The 16,923-nt window shown below is 43.9% G+C and overlaps 1 protein-coding gene across 1 annotated transcript in view; it reads right to left on the reverse strand.

Annotated features, from left to right (window-relative positions):
- The window catches only part of CLASP1 (cytoplasmic linker associated protein 1), a 269,429-nt gene that overhangs the window by 103,289 nt on the left and 149,217 nt on the right, over positions 1-16,923 (reverse strand). Inside the window, exon 19 of the mRNA XM_077830446.1 lies at positions 14,301-14,471. Coding sequence (XP_077686572.1) covers positions 14,301-14,471 — 171 coding nt within the window. The remainder of the gene's footprint in view (positions 1-14,300; positions 14,472-16,923) is intronic.

The following is a 16,923-nucleotide window of genomic DNA, read 5'->3' on the forward strand; positions in this document are numbered from 1 at the left end:
CAATGATGATATAAGGGTAGATATATCATACCGTTGTGATAACAGGTCACTCTGGGATTATTTTGTCCCAGACCATTTCTATTGAATCATATGAAATGGCAGAAAACTTAACACAGAGGTTGCCCAGTGATGGCTTGTGCCCTTCTGGAACAATGAGTTCAGCAAAATTCAAACATCTGAAAACTGGAAAATACAGAGTGAAGTGAAAGACTCATGCAACCTTAACTCTGGAGCTGACAATGGCCCTGGGAATTACCTCCACGCACTCTAGCTGCATTCACTGTGTTATGTATCACTGCACTCAATGGTGGAGGAAGAAGTTGGAGCAGCTTGGAAGAGCTGTGCTTGTGACATGAGACGATCTCGCTCTGAGTCCCCACAGGTGATTATCAAAAGAAAGAGGTACCAGTGTGCCTTGCGGTTCCAGTCTGCATCATTTCAATACAAAATTGTGTAGGTCTTGTCAGTAGCAGGGCCCTGGGGGCTTCTTGCCATGGGTGTTGTCAGTAGTGAGGTGGGATATAAGAGCAGTCTGTGGATTCAATGATGGGTATGGGAAAGTTTAGGTTTAAGTGCTATCCTGTGAGCTAGTGTGAAGGGGTTAGGAAAGGGTATAAAGCAGTAGCTACATTTTACAAGGGTGGTATTCTGTCTGGGGAGCAGGCTGACCGTTCGAACACAGGGCAAGTGCAGGTAGTACCTGTCCATTAGTGAAAAGACCAAGTGGGAGGGTGCATGTTAGTGGGGCACCACCCAAAGAGAGCAGAGTTAAGGTTCTGGGGGCATTTCCCTTAACTCTGTACTTCCTGGTTTTCAGAAATGTGAGTTGAAAAGGAGCAGGGTCCCCAAGATCCCGGAAAGCACAGTGGGCAGGGACAGGGGTTCAGTGCACTGCAGAGGGGTAGGGCTCCCCCAGATCCCAACATACACACGGAAGGGGTGAATTCAGGGCTAGCAAACCCCTCCATTCCTAAACTCCCATCTTCCTCTGCTACCCCTCACATTCTCCAACCCCTTGTATCTTCTCCTCCCCCAACCCCTACTCTCTTCCCCCTTACCTAAGCCCTCCAAACCCTTCCCTCCCCTTCCACACATTGCCATTTATCCCCCTCACAATGCCCCCATCCTTTGCTGCAGACCCAGACCCATCTTCCTCTACTACCGCCTACCCTTGCCCCGCAATCACCCCTTCCCTCACAGTCAGTATTCATGTGTGCAATTTATTTTCTTTTCAAAAAATAGTTTCAGCACCTTCTGAATATTTTGCTATACTCAGATTACGTTTCTGAAAAATAAAATATAATAATAAACTAACTAACAAAACAAACCCAAACGCCTTGACATAGGCAGATTTTCCCCTAAAGTTTACAGTTCATTCTCAGATTTCTGCCCAGGGTGGCTTTCAGAATTCAAACTTGCTAGAATCTGTGAATTTAACAAAATGCAGGTTTTTTCCTGGGGCTGTATCATGGGAACTCCTTGCTCAGCTGGCCTCACATTTGAATCACTAACCCCAGACTACGCTCCCATGAGGCACAGCAAATTTCAAGAACCCGCACAAGCACATGGACATCAGAGCACTAAGGAGTCCTCCTTTGGGACTTCCCGTCCTTAGCTAGAACAGAGCTGGGGCTCCGTTATAATATTTTATAAAATGAGAGGGAGAATGGAGGGGACAGGCACTCATCTCCATCAGCACCACAGCAGGCTCAGAGGGGTGTTAAGTGGCCCTTCATCTCAATGAGATGTTCTCAGCAGAAAGAAGAAAAGGAGTACTTGTGGCACCTTAGAGACTAACACATTTATTTGCATCTGATGAAGTGAGCTGTAGCTCATGAACGCTTATGCTCAAATAAATTTGTTAGTCTGTAAGGTGCCACAAGTACTCCTTTTCTTTTTGCGGATACAGACTAACAAGGCTGCTACTCTGAAATCAGCAGAAAGAGAATACCTCATGGAGATGAATGTAGTCTGAGATGTGTGAACTGCTCCATTCACATCCCTGGGTGTTCCCTTCCCCTCTCCCCAGTGCTGGAGAGTTTCTGACCTGTGTCAAGTATAACCTGTTCTCACCTCCTCATCCCAGTCTCAGCAGTGTGTTCTTGGTGTATGCTGAGCATGCCTCCCCCACCCAGAGGGGCAAGGTTCCCCAGATCCTGGCTCATATGGGGGGATAGTGAGAGGGGCTTAGGTACCCCCATAATCTGAGTCACAGGAGGTGGGGGCAGTTAAGGAGGGGTCAAACCCCCACAGATGCGCATGGGCTCCTAGATCCTGGTGTGCAAACATGGGGGCAGGCAGCTGGGCTCAGACTCCTCCGGGGGGCAGGGACCCCCAGATCCCAGAGGGTGAGGAGTTCAGACATCCCCTGATAGGAAAGGTCCCTCCAGAACCTGGCTCACATGATGAGGAGCAGGAAAGGGGGGGGTGAAGACAGCTGAAGACAGGCTGTGGGCCACCAGATCATGGTACACAGACAGGAAGGGAATGTGGGACTTACAGGCACATCTGCCCCTATTCTCCCCCAGTCCGTCATCACTCCCCACTGTTGCCGGCACAGAGTGCCCGAGGCAAGCAACAGTTGGGTTTGTTGCCCGGTGTGCGTTGCGCCAATGACTACAACGGGGTGGAGAAGCAGAGAGTTTTATTTGAAGCTTTAGATATGGCGCAGGGAGACTGAATTGTTTTAAATTTTGCAGCTTTGAATGCAGATTATATTATATCATTTATATTTTTTATTTAATTATATAAGTATATATAATTAATTATTTGTTGTTTTGTATAATATTGTAGCTAATTAGCTAAAGTGGCTAGTTATGTTTTTTTTTATTAGCATTGCTTGAGCTTTGCTTTATTTGGTTATATTTGTTATTAGTTTTTCTTAAATATTTTTTATTTATATGTTTTTTTGGCCGAAGCTGGTTTTGGCTAGCGAGCCGTGTGCAAATTTGTTTGTTTGTGTGCTAGCTTCTTTATAGTTTTGCAGAGTTACAGAAAGTTTAAGGAACGGAGGGGCTTCAGTTTGCCTGGGCCTAGAGCAAGAGGGCTTCATTGACACTTGTGGTCTTTTACCCTTTCGAGTTACCTAGAGTAGTGCCCAGTGTCACCAACACCCCCTTTCTCAATGTCCCCCCATCTCTTCGTAGTCCCCCAGTCTCCTCACCTGATCCCAACCACTTTTCCACCCCTAAACACTCTCCCCTCCCAGTGAACATTTGCTTGCACAGTTTCTTTTCAAAAGATGGTTTCAAGCACCTTCTGGACATTGTGCTATACTGTGATTATATTTCCCCAAAATAAAAACTTTGACAGAGGCAGACTAGCACAATATACCTGCTGTTTTTACTCCACATTTCTGCACTATTTTGGACTGGAATTCTCAGTACCCAGACTGGTCTCAGATTCAGTAACCATAACATACTCTCAGAGCCACTCAAGTGTTGTGATATAAAGGTAGTTTTCCAGGTAATTACCCTCTCTGCACATGCTCAGTATAATCCATTAGGCACGTGAATAGGCACGAAAGCCCTAGCATGCCTACCTAGAGAAGCAAACTGCTTTTCAATAACATTTTAATCTGAAGTCCCCCAAAGGATTGGTGGATGACGTGCACTCTGTTGGGGGTCCCTTGAGCATTTGAGATCCTGGTGCAATGACCTGAGCTCTGGTTTGATCTCTGTCTGTGAGGGGAAAAAACACTGACAGAATGTGGCAACTTTAAGAAAAGCTGCTTTTTCAGGGAGATGTGTTGCAGGAACTCCTTGGCCAAATGGCCCCAAGTTTGACAATACCCTGGGCCCCCATGATACACACCAAATTTCAACGCAATCCAATTAACTGTCCAGATTTTAAAGCACTTCGAACAGCTGAACTTTAAACGGAAAGCTGGTCTTCACCTTATCCATGACTGTTCTTTCCAAAGTTATGGTCTCTGACTTTTACCAGTTAAAAGTCTATCTATTTATCCATAGCCAGGGCATTTAATCTTACAGATCATATACCGAACACTTTCAAGCTCCTGCTCTGTGAATGACTGTTGAAGATTCCAAACCTTTCCCATCCCCCAAACACTGAATAATGAGTTAGCTGAGCAACCTGAACTATGAATGGATTTAAATGAGAGAGATGTGTGCAGAAGCCTTTCCCACCCTCTCGCCCAAGCAGGTGTTGCCAAGCTGGTGCAACAAATGCCACAAACATGGAACCCCAAAACATAGGGAAATTCGGCAAAAAAAATTGGGGATTGGTCCTGCTTTGAGCAGGGGGTTGGACTAGATGACCTCCTGAGATCCCTTCCAACTCTGATATTCTATGATGTCATTGTGCTTATGTAAATCAGAAACAAAGATGATCACATGGAAATCAAAATCATTATTTCATTAGATCCCTGTAGGCAGGTCTGCCTGAGATGGAACACAACCTAGAGGGATTCTGGGATAATTCATACATTATTAACTCACCTCTGGGATACTATTGTTTCCTTTTGGTTATAGCAATATACATATATATACACACACACACACACACACACACACACTGTAAGCATATGGAAACAACACTATCCCAAAGTTGAGTTTACACACACACACACGATTTTTAAATTAGTCTGTAGAATTTAGCCACATATTCCCATTAAAAATAATGGAAAACAGATCTAAATCCTTTGGCTTGCTATGAAAATCTCAAGTATATATGATAGCTTGTAAGACAGATTCCACTATTACAGTAACAGAAAGCATTTTTCTAGGGTCTCTGAGTAACCTGCAAGCAAGATGCTGTATCCTAGAATTTGCATTTGCACATAGTCCAACTGTGCTGCCTCTGACTATGAGCCACTTTCTCTATTGAGTCATTACATCCCAGTTGGAATAATGAATTTTATGCAGCACTTACTAGAAAAATGCATCAAATCCCACCAATTAATAGCTACTTCCCAAAAGGCAGGGCAAAAAGAAGCTCTTTCTTTCTTTCACTGGCTTTGTTTTCATATCAATTCAAACTGCAGAGGCAATGAGTCATAATTTGTAATCACCAATTTTTCTGACCCTCTCCAAAAGAATTACTGTAGCTCCACGGCAATGTTACTGTAAAGAGAACAGATAAAGGAAATGCCCAGGCTATTTTCTAGGAATCATAATATGCAGGCATAAAAATTTGCCCTTGGTTGAAACTTGACCTATCAGGCCATATTCTGCTCTCAGTACAGAAAGCTTTTTGAAGGGCTTTGTGTTAAGTGGTTTTAAAGACTAAAAAGCCCTGATAATTTTTAAAAAGACAGTCAGTGAACCAGGCCCAAGTTCAGGTTTGTAACAAATGCAGAAATTTGGTAAATTTATCCAATAGTGTATAAATAACGAGATGAAGCAGATATATTTCTAAGATATTATCCAAATAATCCACCATAATTTCATTGACTTCAATGGAGTGGCATCAGATTTACAAAGACATAACTGTGATCACAATCTGGCCCAACATCTCAAGCTGGAAATAACTTTATTCTTTTATGTATATAAATATGATATATTAAAAACACTTAAGTTGGTCATTTTCATGTATTCACACACTGAAATAAACAAAAGGATTTGTTCTGAACAATTCTTACGCTCAAGGGCTCCATCATGTAAATTTCTGAGCTCCTTTTGTTAGATAATGAGCACCTTCAACTCCCACCGGATGCAGAGGGAGGTAGAAGTGCACGGTACCTTGCAGGATCTAGCCTGTATGTTCCTCTGTGAAGGAAAGTTCTTTTAATGTACTGTCTGAAAATTAATAAATATAAATCCATAATATAGTTTAATTAACTCAGCGCTTTTGGAAAAAAACAATCACAATCACATATTAGTAACTGATACGAACATAGACGATAACTGATATTCTCTCTGTGTGAGATCACATATCTACATGAGGAGCCCGTTCTCCTCCATGTGATGAAAAAGATAAAAAAAAAATCCTGTAGCAGGTTCTAAGAATCATTTAACTGATTCACCACTAGATGGCATCTGTGCCCATCTACCGGTAAAACAAAGCTTAAGGGTTATCAACTATATAGTTATTCATATAAGTGAGTTTACAATGAGCATCAATATGGATTCCAGCCACATCTAGCAGAAGTCCTATTTTACAAACATAAGGGACACCAGATTTTGCCAGTTTTATTCATGCTAAGAAGTGCCTTACCATGCAAGCAAATCTCAACTCATCCAAGGTTATCAACAGATTTTATGCTGAAAATGTAGGACCTCCAGAGTATAGGGAGTTGAATGAACCACCTCACAACAATGCTATAGTGCTGCTTTGCTTAAATAAATAGGTAAAATAAAGTACATTTTCCTGGAAACCAAATAAACAGCATGCCAAAAGTGTGACATAGGTTGTCCCCATAGATAGGGTGACCAGATAGCAACTGTGAAAAAACGGGACCTGGGGCGGGGGTGGGGCAGAGAGAGGAAGAGAAGATAGGCGTCTGTCAAGGTTCCTTCCCCATGCTGAACTCTAGCGTACAGATGAGGGGACCTGCACGAAAGACCCCCTAAGCTTATTCTTACCAGCTTAGGTTAAAAACTTCCCCAAAGTACAAACTTTGCCTTGTCCTTGAACAGTATGCTGCCACCACCAAGCGTGTTAAACAAAGAACAGGGAAAGAGACCACTTGGAGACATCTTCCCCTAAAATATCCCCCCAAGCCCTACACACCCCCTTTCCTGGGGAGGCTTGATAAAAATCCTCACCAATTGGTACAGGTGAACACAGACCCAAACCCTTGGATCTTAAGAACAATAGAAAAATCAATCAGGTTCTTAAAAGAAGAATTTTAATTAAAGAAGAGGTAAAAGAATCATCTCTGTAAAATCAGGATGGTAAATACCTTACAGGGTAATCAGATTCAAAACATAGAGAATCTCTCTAGGGAAAACCTTAAGTTACAAAAAGACCCAAAAACAGGAATATACATTCCCTCCAGCACAGCTTATTTTACCATTCATTAAACAAAAGGAAATCTAATGCATTTCAAGCTAGATTACTTACTAACTTAATAGGAGTTGGAAGGCTTGCATTTCTGATCTGTTCCCAGCAAAAACATTACACAGACAGAGCAAACCCTTTGTTCCCCCACCCCCGTCCAGATTTGAAAGTATCTTGTCCCCTCATTGGTCATTTTGGGTCAGGTGCCAGTGAGGTTACCTTAGCTTCTTAACCCTTTACAGGTGAAAGGGTTTTGCCTCTGGCCAGGAGGGATTTTATAGCACTGTATACAGAAAGGTGGTTACCCTTCCCTTTATATTTATGACAGCGCCTATATAAGAAAAAATCCCAAAAAACCAGGACTGTCCCTGTAAAAATGGGATATCTGGTCACCCTACCCATAGACCAAAATAGGAAAGAAATCCATCACCTAAGTATCTCTGTTTCAGCTAGAATATACATTCAGATTTAGGGACAAATCTTAAAGCCCTTACTCAGGCTAAACTACTGTGCTGTGAAAGTAAGGATAGCAGGACAGAGGAGGGACGACATCTTCTTGTAAGTTTGTGCTTCTCCAAATGCTCTGTTGAGGCTCAGTAAACAGTATTTATCACTCACCTGACCACTCTGTGTGAATTTGTGAGATTAACAAACACACCAAACAGTTAGGTTTTATTTCTTTTCCAATGGACAAAATTCATATAGCTATATGTCATTCTCTTCCCTTTATAGGAGAGGTTAGTCTTTAGTGTCTGAAGGGTTATGTTTGTGCTCGCTTTGGAAATAAGGCAAAAAGGCAAGGGAAAGTACAGTCCTTACAAAGTCCCCTTCTTTAACAGAAAATCTGTTTAAAAACTGGAGTCATTAGGTTTAATTCAATACAGAGGGAGAAGGATAAGAAAAGTTCCTGGATGTATATATAAATATAGTCACGGGTAATCAGTTACCTTCTTTCTAAGACATGTGGAACACAGAAATAAATTCATGCTCTCTTACTGCAGTCATTTGTTTGCAAAATACAAAGGATTTTCAACACCTGACCAATATAAAGTATTTTCTAAAAACATTTAAAGGTTAACTATGATGAAAGTCAGACCCCTTATAAAATGAGATATCCAGGTTGTTCAGATATAGACATCATAAATGCACAAATTTATTTCTAGCATCAGATTACCCTGTAAAATATGTGCTGTAAAATATGCAGTAACGCTCACTTCGGGAAAAACACAATCAAATCAAGGACATGTGGTTATCTTACATGTGGGGAGAGAAGGAAGGTTATTTGGAAAGATGATATCTTCCCTGATCATTGGTTACAAAAAAGACACACATGTTTCCTTCACAGTATATTAAAAATTACATAAGGTCAGATTCTGATCTCTGTTATAATGGCATAAATCCAAAGAAAGCCTCATTGACTGGAATGGAGTTACTCCATATTTACACCAATGTAATGGAATTCTGAATCTGGCCCACACAGATTAGAATCACAAAATATCAGGGTTGGAAGGGACCTCAGGAGGTCATCTAGTCCAACCTCCTGCTCAAAGCAGAACCAATCCCCAACTAAATCACCCTGGCCAGGGCTTTGTCAAGCCTGACCTTAAAAACCTCTAAGGAAAGAGATTCCACCACCTCCCTAGGTAACGCATTCCAGTGCTTCACCACTCTCCTAGTGAACTCCTAGTGAAGTTTTTCCTAATATCCAACCTAAACCTCCCCCACTGCAACTTGAGACCATTACTCCTTGTTCTGTCATCTGCTACCACTGAGAATAGTCTAGATCCATTCTCTTTGGAACCCCCTTTCAGGTAGATGAAAGCAGCTATGAAATCCCCCCTCATTCTTCTCTTCTGCAGACTAAACAATCCCAGTTCCCTCAGCCTCTCCTTATAAGTCATGTGTTCCAGTCCCCTAATCATTTTTGTTGCCCTCTGCTGGACGCTTTCCAATTTTTCCACATCCTTCTTGTAGTGTGGGGCCCAAAACTGGACACAGTACTCCAGATGAGGCCTCACCAATGTTGAATAGAGGGAAACGATCACATCCCTCGATCTGCTGGCAATGCCCCTACTTATACAGCCCAAAATGCCATTAGCCTTCTTGGCAACAAGGGCACACTGTTGACTCATATCCAGCTTCTCATCCACTGTAACCCCTAGGTCCTTTTCTGCAGAACTGCTGCCTAGCCATTCGGTCCCTAGTCTGTAGCGATGCATGGGATTCTTCCGTCCTAAGTGCAGGACTCTGCACTTGTCCTTGCTGAACCTCATCAGACTTCTTTTGGCCCAATCCTCTAATTTGTCTAGGTCCCTCTGTATCCTATCCCTACCCTCCAGCGTATCCCAGTTTAGTGTCACCTGCAAACTTGCTGAGGGTGCAGTCCACGCCATCGTCCAGATCATTAATGAAGATATTGAACAAAACCAGCCCCAGGACCGACCCTTGGGGCACTTCGCTTGATACCGGCTGCCAACTAGACATGGAGCAATTGATTACTACCCGATGAGCCCGAAGGATCTAGCCGAATTTCTATCCACCTTATAGTCCATTCATCCAGCCCATACTTCTTTAACTTGCTGGCATCAGTTCAAAGCATTTTTTAATATGAAACTTAACTGCCAATTTATTGATAGGAACAAATCACACTACTTAGAAGTCAAGAGCTGCAAGTAATTTGTTTGCTCCCAGCCCTAAGGTTTCTGTAAGATGTGTGAGCTTGTGCTTAGAATGACTTCAAAATTCTAATAAACTTCTGAGAAGTCATTATACTATAATAATACTTTTATTTGAAAAAACTGTACTAGTCTGGCTGACTGCTGGACACTGACAGGAATACTCAAGATATTGAAAACTGCAACGTCTGCCCAAAGAGGGGCAGAACTCATCCCATCTGAGCTTCCCAACTTCGTAACAATACACCTATCCACAATCTGTTTGCAAATTCAGAGCTGTTAGCAGAGTCTAATGCTGGGGTGGGCAAACTTTTTGGCCTGAGGGCCACATCAGGGAATAGAAATTGTATGGCGGACCATGAATGCTCACAAAATTGGGGTTGGGGTGAGGGCTCTGGGGTGGGGCTGGGGATGAGAGGTTTGGGGTGCAGGAGGATGCTCTGTGCTGGGATCGAGGGGTTTGGAGAGTGGGAGGGGGATCAGGGCTGGGGCAGGGGCTTGGGGTGTGGGGAGAGGCTATGGGATACAGGCTCTGAGCGGGGCTTACCTTAAGCGGCTTCCGGAAGGAGTAGTATGTCCCTTCTCCGGCTCCTACGCATGGAGCGGCCCCCGACCCTCAGAGTGGGGCCATGCGGCTGTTCCGGGAGCTGCGTGGTGCGGCCCCCAACCCGATGCCCTGGCTGGAGCACCGGAGCGGGGCAGAATCGCGTGGTGCGGCTCTTGACCTGGCACCCCGGCTGGAGAGGGGCAAGCCCCAGACCCCGCTTCCCAGCAGGAGCTCACGGGCCATAGTTTGCCCACCCCTGACCTAATGTATTGCAGGTTCTGAACCACCAGTCCCTCTCCAGGGATAGTAGCACAGAAATCTTAACAGGGTTTGCACTGCAAGCTCAGAATTTGTTTCCCACCGGAATGTAACTGCTTAAAGAAAACCTCGGGAAAGTTTCTACGCAGCCATGACCAGCTATTTGGATCATAGTAACTATTTGTATAGCTCTACAAAGGCCTGATTCTGCAACCTTTCTGCATACACACCTCCCAGTGAAGAGCAAGGGAGCTACACAGGCGAAAGGGCTGCAGGAGTGGGTACTAACTGGATATAGGGCCCAATTCACCTTTGTGCAGATGGACGGCACAAGACATAAGTTGCGCATAGGCCTTGTGATGGCTCCCAGCACAGGGTAACTTTCAAGCATGGTGCTTTACAGAGCTATCCAGGTAACCATGTTTTTTAAATCTATGGCCTGATATTCAGCTTTTAACTTGCACTTATTAACTGGAATATCTCACTTCTGACTTTCTCCTAATTTGAGATATTGGTCCTGAGAAAACTACACACATACTTCATGAGCACTACTGCACTGCAAAGGTCGAACTACATTGCACAGAAAAATTGGAGATTCTAAAACAGTTGCTTGGAGGTGACCTAAAAAATGAGTTTGTATCTTATATGATATGTAAGGAGAGGCCAAAAGGGGTACTGTTCAGAACAAAGGGGCTGGGGGAGGTTAATTTTTTCACTTGAAATATGAAGAATAAAATAAAGTTTGGCTTTCCTTGCTTTTGTCTTCAGAGTCTCCTCCAGCAAAAACAGCTAGATAAGGACTGATATTCTAATGAGGAAAAAAACAAAAAACAGTAAATGAACTTTAAATTGCCGAAGCCCTGAGCTGGGGGGGGGAGGGTGACGCTGAAGCTCAGAGCCCCAAACTTAAGGTATGGGGTGGCAATTTGCGGGGGGGAGGGAGGGGGCAGCATAATGGATGTCACAATTATTTTTTAAGTTCAAAGAGGGTCACCAGCAGAAAAAGGTTGAGAAACACTGATTTAAACCAACACGATGGTTGATGGATCCTAAAGTATAAGGGCTTGCACTGGAGACTGTAGAAATCTATCCCTATAAATAATATATCTATCAGAAATCAGAGGGAAAAACAGACATCACAGTGACATGGTGGTGCTTCTTGGGAAACCACATTCTAATACAAACAGCCACCTAGGTATTCACACACAGTCCCACAAATCAATAATACATCCCTTAAAAGGTGACTTGCAAAAGGGGGGGGGGGGGGGGTGTTGTGCTTTTTGGCTTTTTCGTCATGAGTAAAGGCGGCATAAACACTCTCATCCTCCTTGCCTTCCCTCCCTCCCCCACAAAAAGAAAGTTTTATGCTTGCCTTTTTTACCATAGAAATATCAGGAACATCAAGACTTGTCTTTCCTTAAAATAATTTTTTTAAATGGCTTCTTGGGAGGAACTGGAGTGGGAGCTCTCTCAACCATTAAATGAAGGGACAAGGGTGTTGAGCCTTTAACAAAAAGGTCTTCACTCTCAACTGTTTACCAGGCACAGGAGTTAAAAAGAGACAACAAAAACAATCAAAACCCAGAGGTTTGAACAGGCTGACTAAATATCCTTTCCTTTTCCAGCTTTCACTTCCTTAGTATTTGCAATATAATCATTTCACTAATTCTCCTGTCATCCTGAGTCTCCCTGAAAAAACAGAGTAGACATGACCTAAATTTCTTATAGAACAACAAAGCAGACCTTCTTTATGCATCTCAATGAAGCAAAGACGACCACAAGACTTTGTTTTTATCCTTTTGTAGGTCACCTTCAACCAACAGCACCTTTTTAGCATGGAGACGTGTATACAACATTGCTTTTAAACTAGTTTCACATAAAGATTGGAAGCGAGAGTCATAAAATCAGATTGGTGCCTAATCTCAAGGAGGATCTTGGAGAGAAAGTGACATATACCTAATGGTGTCATAATGAGCCAAACAACCATGCAACACTTCATGCAGGTCACCAGTGAGCACAGATGAGAATCAGGTAACACTTTGTGAGAACAGAGACCAGATGGGGTGGTACAACTGTAGACACACCTCAGTCACACAGACAGACTGCTTACCCTCAGGTTTAGTGGTAGTACCATCTTTAGGCAAATTTAAAAAAAATAAGAAGAGGGCAAATAGGGAAGAGTTAGTAATATTAACAGAAGTGGGCACTGTACATTAACTACAGAAATAAGCAAAAAAATCAATACAATTAAAGAAATGAAACCAGAAAAGAATATTTGGTTAATCAGCAACTCAAAGCATGAAGCATCTGAACCGGTCTTAGCATCAGATTAGTTTGGTCCCATCGCAACCATGTATTAAAGACAGCTTTGCTAAATCCCATTCCTTTGCTTGCCTTGCCCATTCCTCTTGGAGTAATGGGCAAGACAACCAAAGGAAACTGCATGTGCAATTTTTTCTACGGGCAAAAAGGAAAGGAGTGCCCTTTAGAGCTGATCCAATCCATGTATCATTTAAACAAGAAATAGAGTGTCAGAGAAGAGCAGTAAACACACTCTGCTTTGGAGTGAGACTAACAGAGTACTTTCACTTTTCTGTGTTCAGCCTCTAAAGTTTGGGAAATGACAAGAAACCTGCGTTTAACTCCAGTACTCTGTCTGCAGTTCTCACTGCACCATGAAGTCAATGTGAGCAACTAATTTAAGCCAGGGCAAACACTTCACAACAAAACCACTGAAACAAATGGAGCCACTGAACTGAAGTTAAGACAAAAATTTTAGCAATAAGTGAAGCCTGCCATCAGAACGAATATATACATATATCCTAATATAATTCATACAGTATTTCCCATTACACTGACAAGAAAGCCAGGATATCCTATGCTATGAAGTCAAGTTTTCAACTGATACAGCTAAGGTACAGCAATCTGCACAACAGGAGGCAAGGTATCTGTTCTCATACCACTTAGAGACCTGCTACAATCACTTAATCTGGTAGAAGTCAATGGAGTTGCATCAGCGTAAGGCTGATGTAAATTACAATAAATTTCAGAATCAGATCCTACCTCAGATAATTAGCACTCCCTGGGTCAAATCTAGGCTAATGAAAACTGACAAGCAAGCAAATAATCTAGCAACTGTTTTTAGCTGTTTCTGAACTGTATTTCCTCATCCATGCAGCCTGCCATGCCACCTGAAAAGTACATTCTACATCAAATGGTGACTTCACTTGTCAGCATGAAAAAATTGGGGCAACAGAAAATGGCAAAAGGAACACAAAGCATGATTTAAACCATCAAAAAGAGCCTGAGTGGAGGAAGGTGAACTTGTGCCTTTAACGTAGGCCAAAAAAGTAACTACATCATATTCACAAATCAGTCAGATTCCTCTCTTTGCTTCTCTATCCCTTACTTATAAGAAGAGACAGCTCCTTAGCTCAGGATCAAATGCAGCTAAGACATACTTAATGCTACCCAAAGCATAAAACAACTTGCAGTAAACTTGTTCTTTAGTTCCAGAGGGGCTACACCAGGGTGAACTGGGCAGCAAGTATCCTCCCCTGGACTGTCAGAGTCAAAACAACATCTCTTCACAACATAAATGTGCTGGTTAGTGCTGGAAACGGAGGAAGAAAGAAAAGTGTTTCAAAGCAAACTGTGTTTCCTGCAAGGCTGATTCCCTCTGGAAATGTATTTTTCTTTAGCTCCAGTTGCCAGAGAGCACAGACTGGTTCTGGACTGCTAGTGACCATCTCGTTGGAGACGTGGCTTATATTCAAAACAAGCCATCTAATACTAAAGTCACGTAGTTTATAATATTGGAGAAATTATCTGCTTTCTAAAAGAACACAGAGGCTCACCTAGTGATGCGTACGAGCCTGGGGGCAGGGCTGCCGCGGAACTGAAAGGGGTGGAAGCTCCAGAAGATGTTACTTTCGACTTGGCACTAGCTGCTGCATTCACATCGATGTCACTGCGAGACCGCTGCAGAGATCCTGGGGTTGACACGGATTTTGTACTCACTGTAGAGGCTTTAGACAGGGGTGGGGAACAGACACACAATCAAGGCTAGTGAGGATTAATTTGTTTGACTCTTCGTTTCAAAGCACCCAGTTAGCAACTGAATAAGAACGTTCAAGTGTTCCCAGTGTGAGACTTCAGTGCTCATGTAAAGGGCCAGAAAGACCATGATGCACAATGTACTCACAGAGAGAGTGTAAGCTTCCCCTTGCTGCCCTGCAAATGTGTCCCAGCCTTGACCTAAGAGGCCACCTCTAGGGTAGTTCAGTCTCTACCACCCGTTCAAGCCTTGGCCTCTCTGCTGAGATGGCAAACAAGGCCCTAATCAAGGGCAGTTCGGGTGGTGGCTATGTGATGCAGGCCATGTTTACACTACAGGGATTATAGTGGCCTAGCTATGGCACAACCCCATAACGTAGATGCAATCTATACCAATGGAAGGCATATTCCTGCCAGTGTAGAAACACCACCACCCTGAGCAACAGTAGGCAAATCCATGGAAGCATTATTCCGCGGCCTAACTGGGTCTACACCAGGGGTTACGTCAGAGTAGCTACATTGCTTGGGGTATGGATTTTTCACACCCCTGAGCGATGTAGCTATGTTGCCCTAACTTTTAAGTGAAGACCAAACTATAGCCCCATCTACTGAGACCTAGACTGTGAAATTCAATGTAGTTCACACATAGCACCACTCACCAACTAGTAAAATTTTGGGGCAACTCCTGAGCTGGAATACCTAGAAGTAGTGACCTAGATGTCAATGATTTCGTATCTCATTACCAGTGCCCTGTTCTTTTCTAAGTACAGTTTCCCCTACTCTCAACAGTCCATTAAAATATATTGCCTCATCCACCATGTCTCTCTTTATTTTGAACTAATTCACAGTGCTGTTCTGCAATGCTATCTGTGAGCAGAAAAATATATTACTTATATGTAAGCCTGGAGTCTGTCATGGATTCTGTGACTTTACAGGACTTCTGCAATGGCCAATGCGGCTGTCCCAGGGGCCGCCTGAGCAGCTCGGGCAGCCCCTGGGCCAACTGCACCAGTTGCTGCTGGGGCAGTCTCGGGCCACCGTACCACCACCACCACCCCCACAATCAGCAGAAGGAGTTTGGGTGTGGGAGGGGGATCAGGGCTGGGGCAAGGGTTTGGGGCGCTGGACTGGGTGAGGGCTCCGAGTAGCACTTACCTCGGGGGGCTCCCCGGAAGCAGCAACATGTTCCTCGGCTCCTAGGTGGAAGCATGGCCAGGCGGCTCCACATGCTGCCCCAACCCCGAGCACTGGCTTTGCAGCTCCCATTGGCCAGGAACCATGATCAATGGGAGCTGCGGAGCCAGTGCTCGGGGCAGGGGCAGTGTGCAGAACTGCCTGGCCACGCCTCCACCTAGGGACATATCGCTGCTTCCAGAGAGCTGTGCAGAGCCAGGTAGCAAACCCGCCAGCCCCACAAAATCTCTCCCCGCTCCCAGCAGCAGCAGGGGTCCTGGGCCGCTGCCTCCCCCAGCACCTGCAGGGGTCCTGGGCTGCCCCACCCACCCCTGAACACCTGCGGCGCCCCTCAGCCACCCCTACCCCAGAGCACCCGCAGTGCCCCTGGGCTGCCTGCTGCTCCAGAGCACCCAAGATTTAGTCAGGGGTATATAGTACAAGTCATGGACAGGTCACGGGCCGTGAATTTTTGTTTACTACCCATGATCTGTCCATGACTTTTACTAAAAATACCTGTGACTAAAACATAGCCTTATACTCTCAGCTGATGGTATCTAGTAGCAGACTAAAGTGTGATCAAATCAATTAGTCTGGGCCCTGCATTTTGAAAGTTACTGTTAGCAAGGCCTGCTAACAGTAACCTCATCTGCCCATGAAGATTTTCTGTTCCCCTCACTCACTGATGTTCCCACCCAAGACTATGCCCTTCAGGCATTAAGCTGCAAGTGCTTGGAACCAAAGCAAATCTGAAGATTCTACATGCTGGAAAGTCTTGATGAAAAAGATCAAGGAGGCTCAACATTACTTTTGACTGTATCAAAGGCCTCTGTGGGATACCATGCCTGTTCTGGGGTACATAGTGGAGACTGAGATGGTGGCTATTGAAAGCCAAACAAAAATCAGAGATGGAAAAGGCCTGTTAGGTATTCTTGTCCACCCACCTGCCCGTGCAGTCAAGTCCACTAGGGCTCTGATGGTGAAGTGGTCCAGACATCTCTTGTGTCCATAGGTGAAAGCACTTTTGTGATCAATTTGGAATTTAGCACCATAGAAGACATGCACTTAAGGTGCCTCCACTATATGCTGGTGACCAAAGGAACAGCTATATGTGACTGGACTCATGACCAAAAGAACAACTTCACAGTAAATGGAGATTTCATTATAACCAGAATCACTATTTTGAACATAGAAATATTTGAGTCTTTTATCTTACTTCATTACAAATCTTCCCCTGCAACAGGTGATTAT

Source organism: Eretmochelys imbricata, chromosome 11, assembly GCF_965152235.1.
Source record: "Eretmochelys imbricata isolate rEreImb1 chromosome 11, rEreImb1.hap1, whole genome shotgun sequence".
NCBI lineage: Eukaryota > Metazoa > Chordata > Testudines > Cheloniidae > Eretmochelys > Eretmochelys imbricata.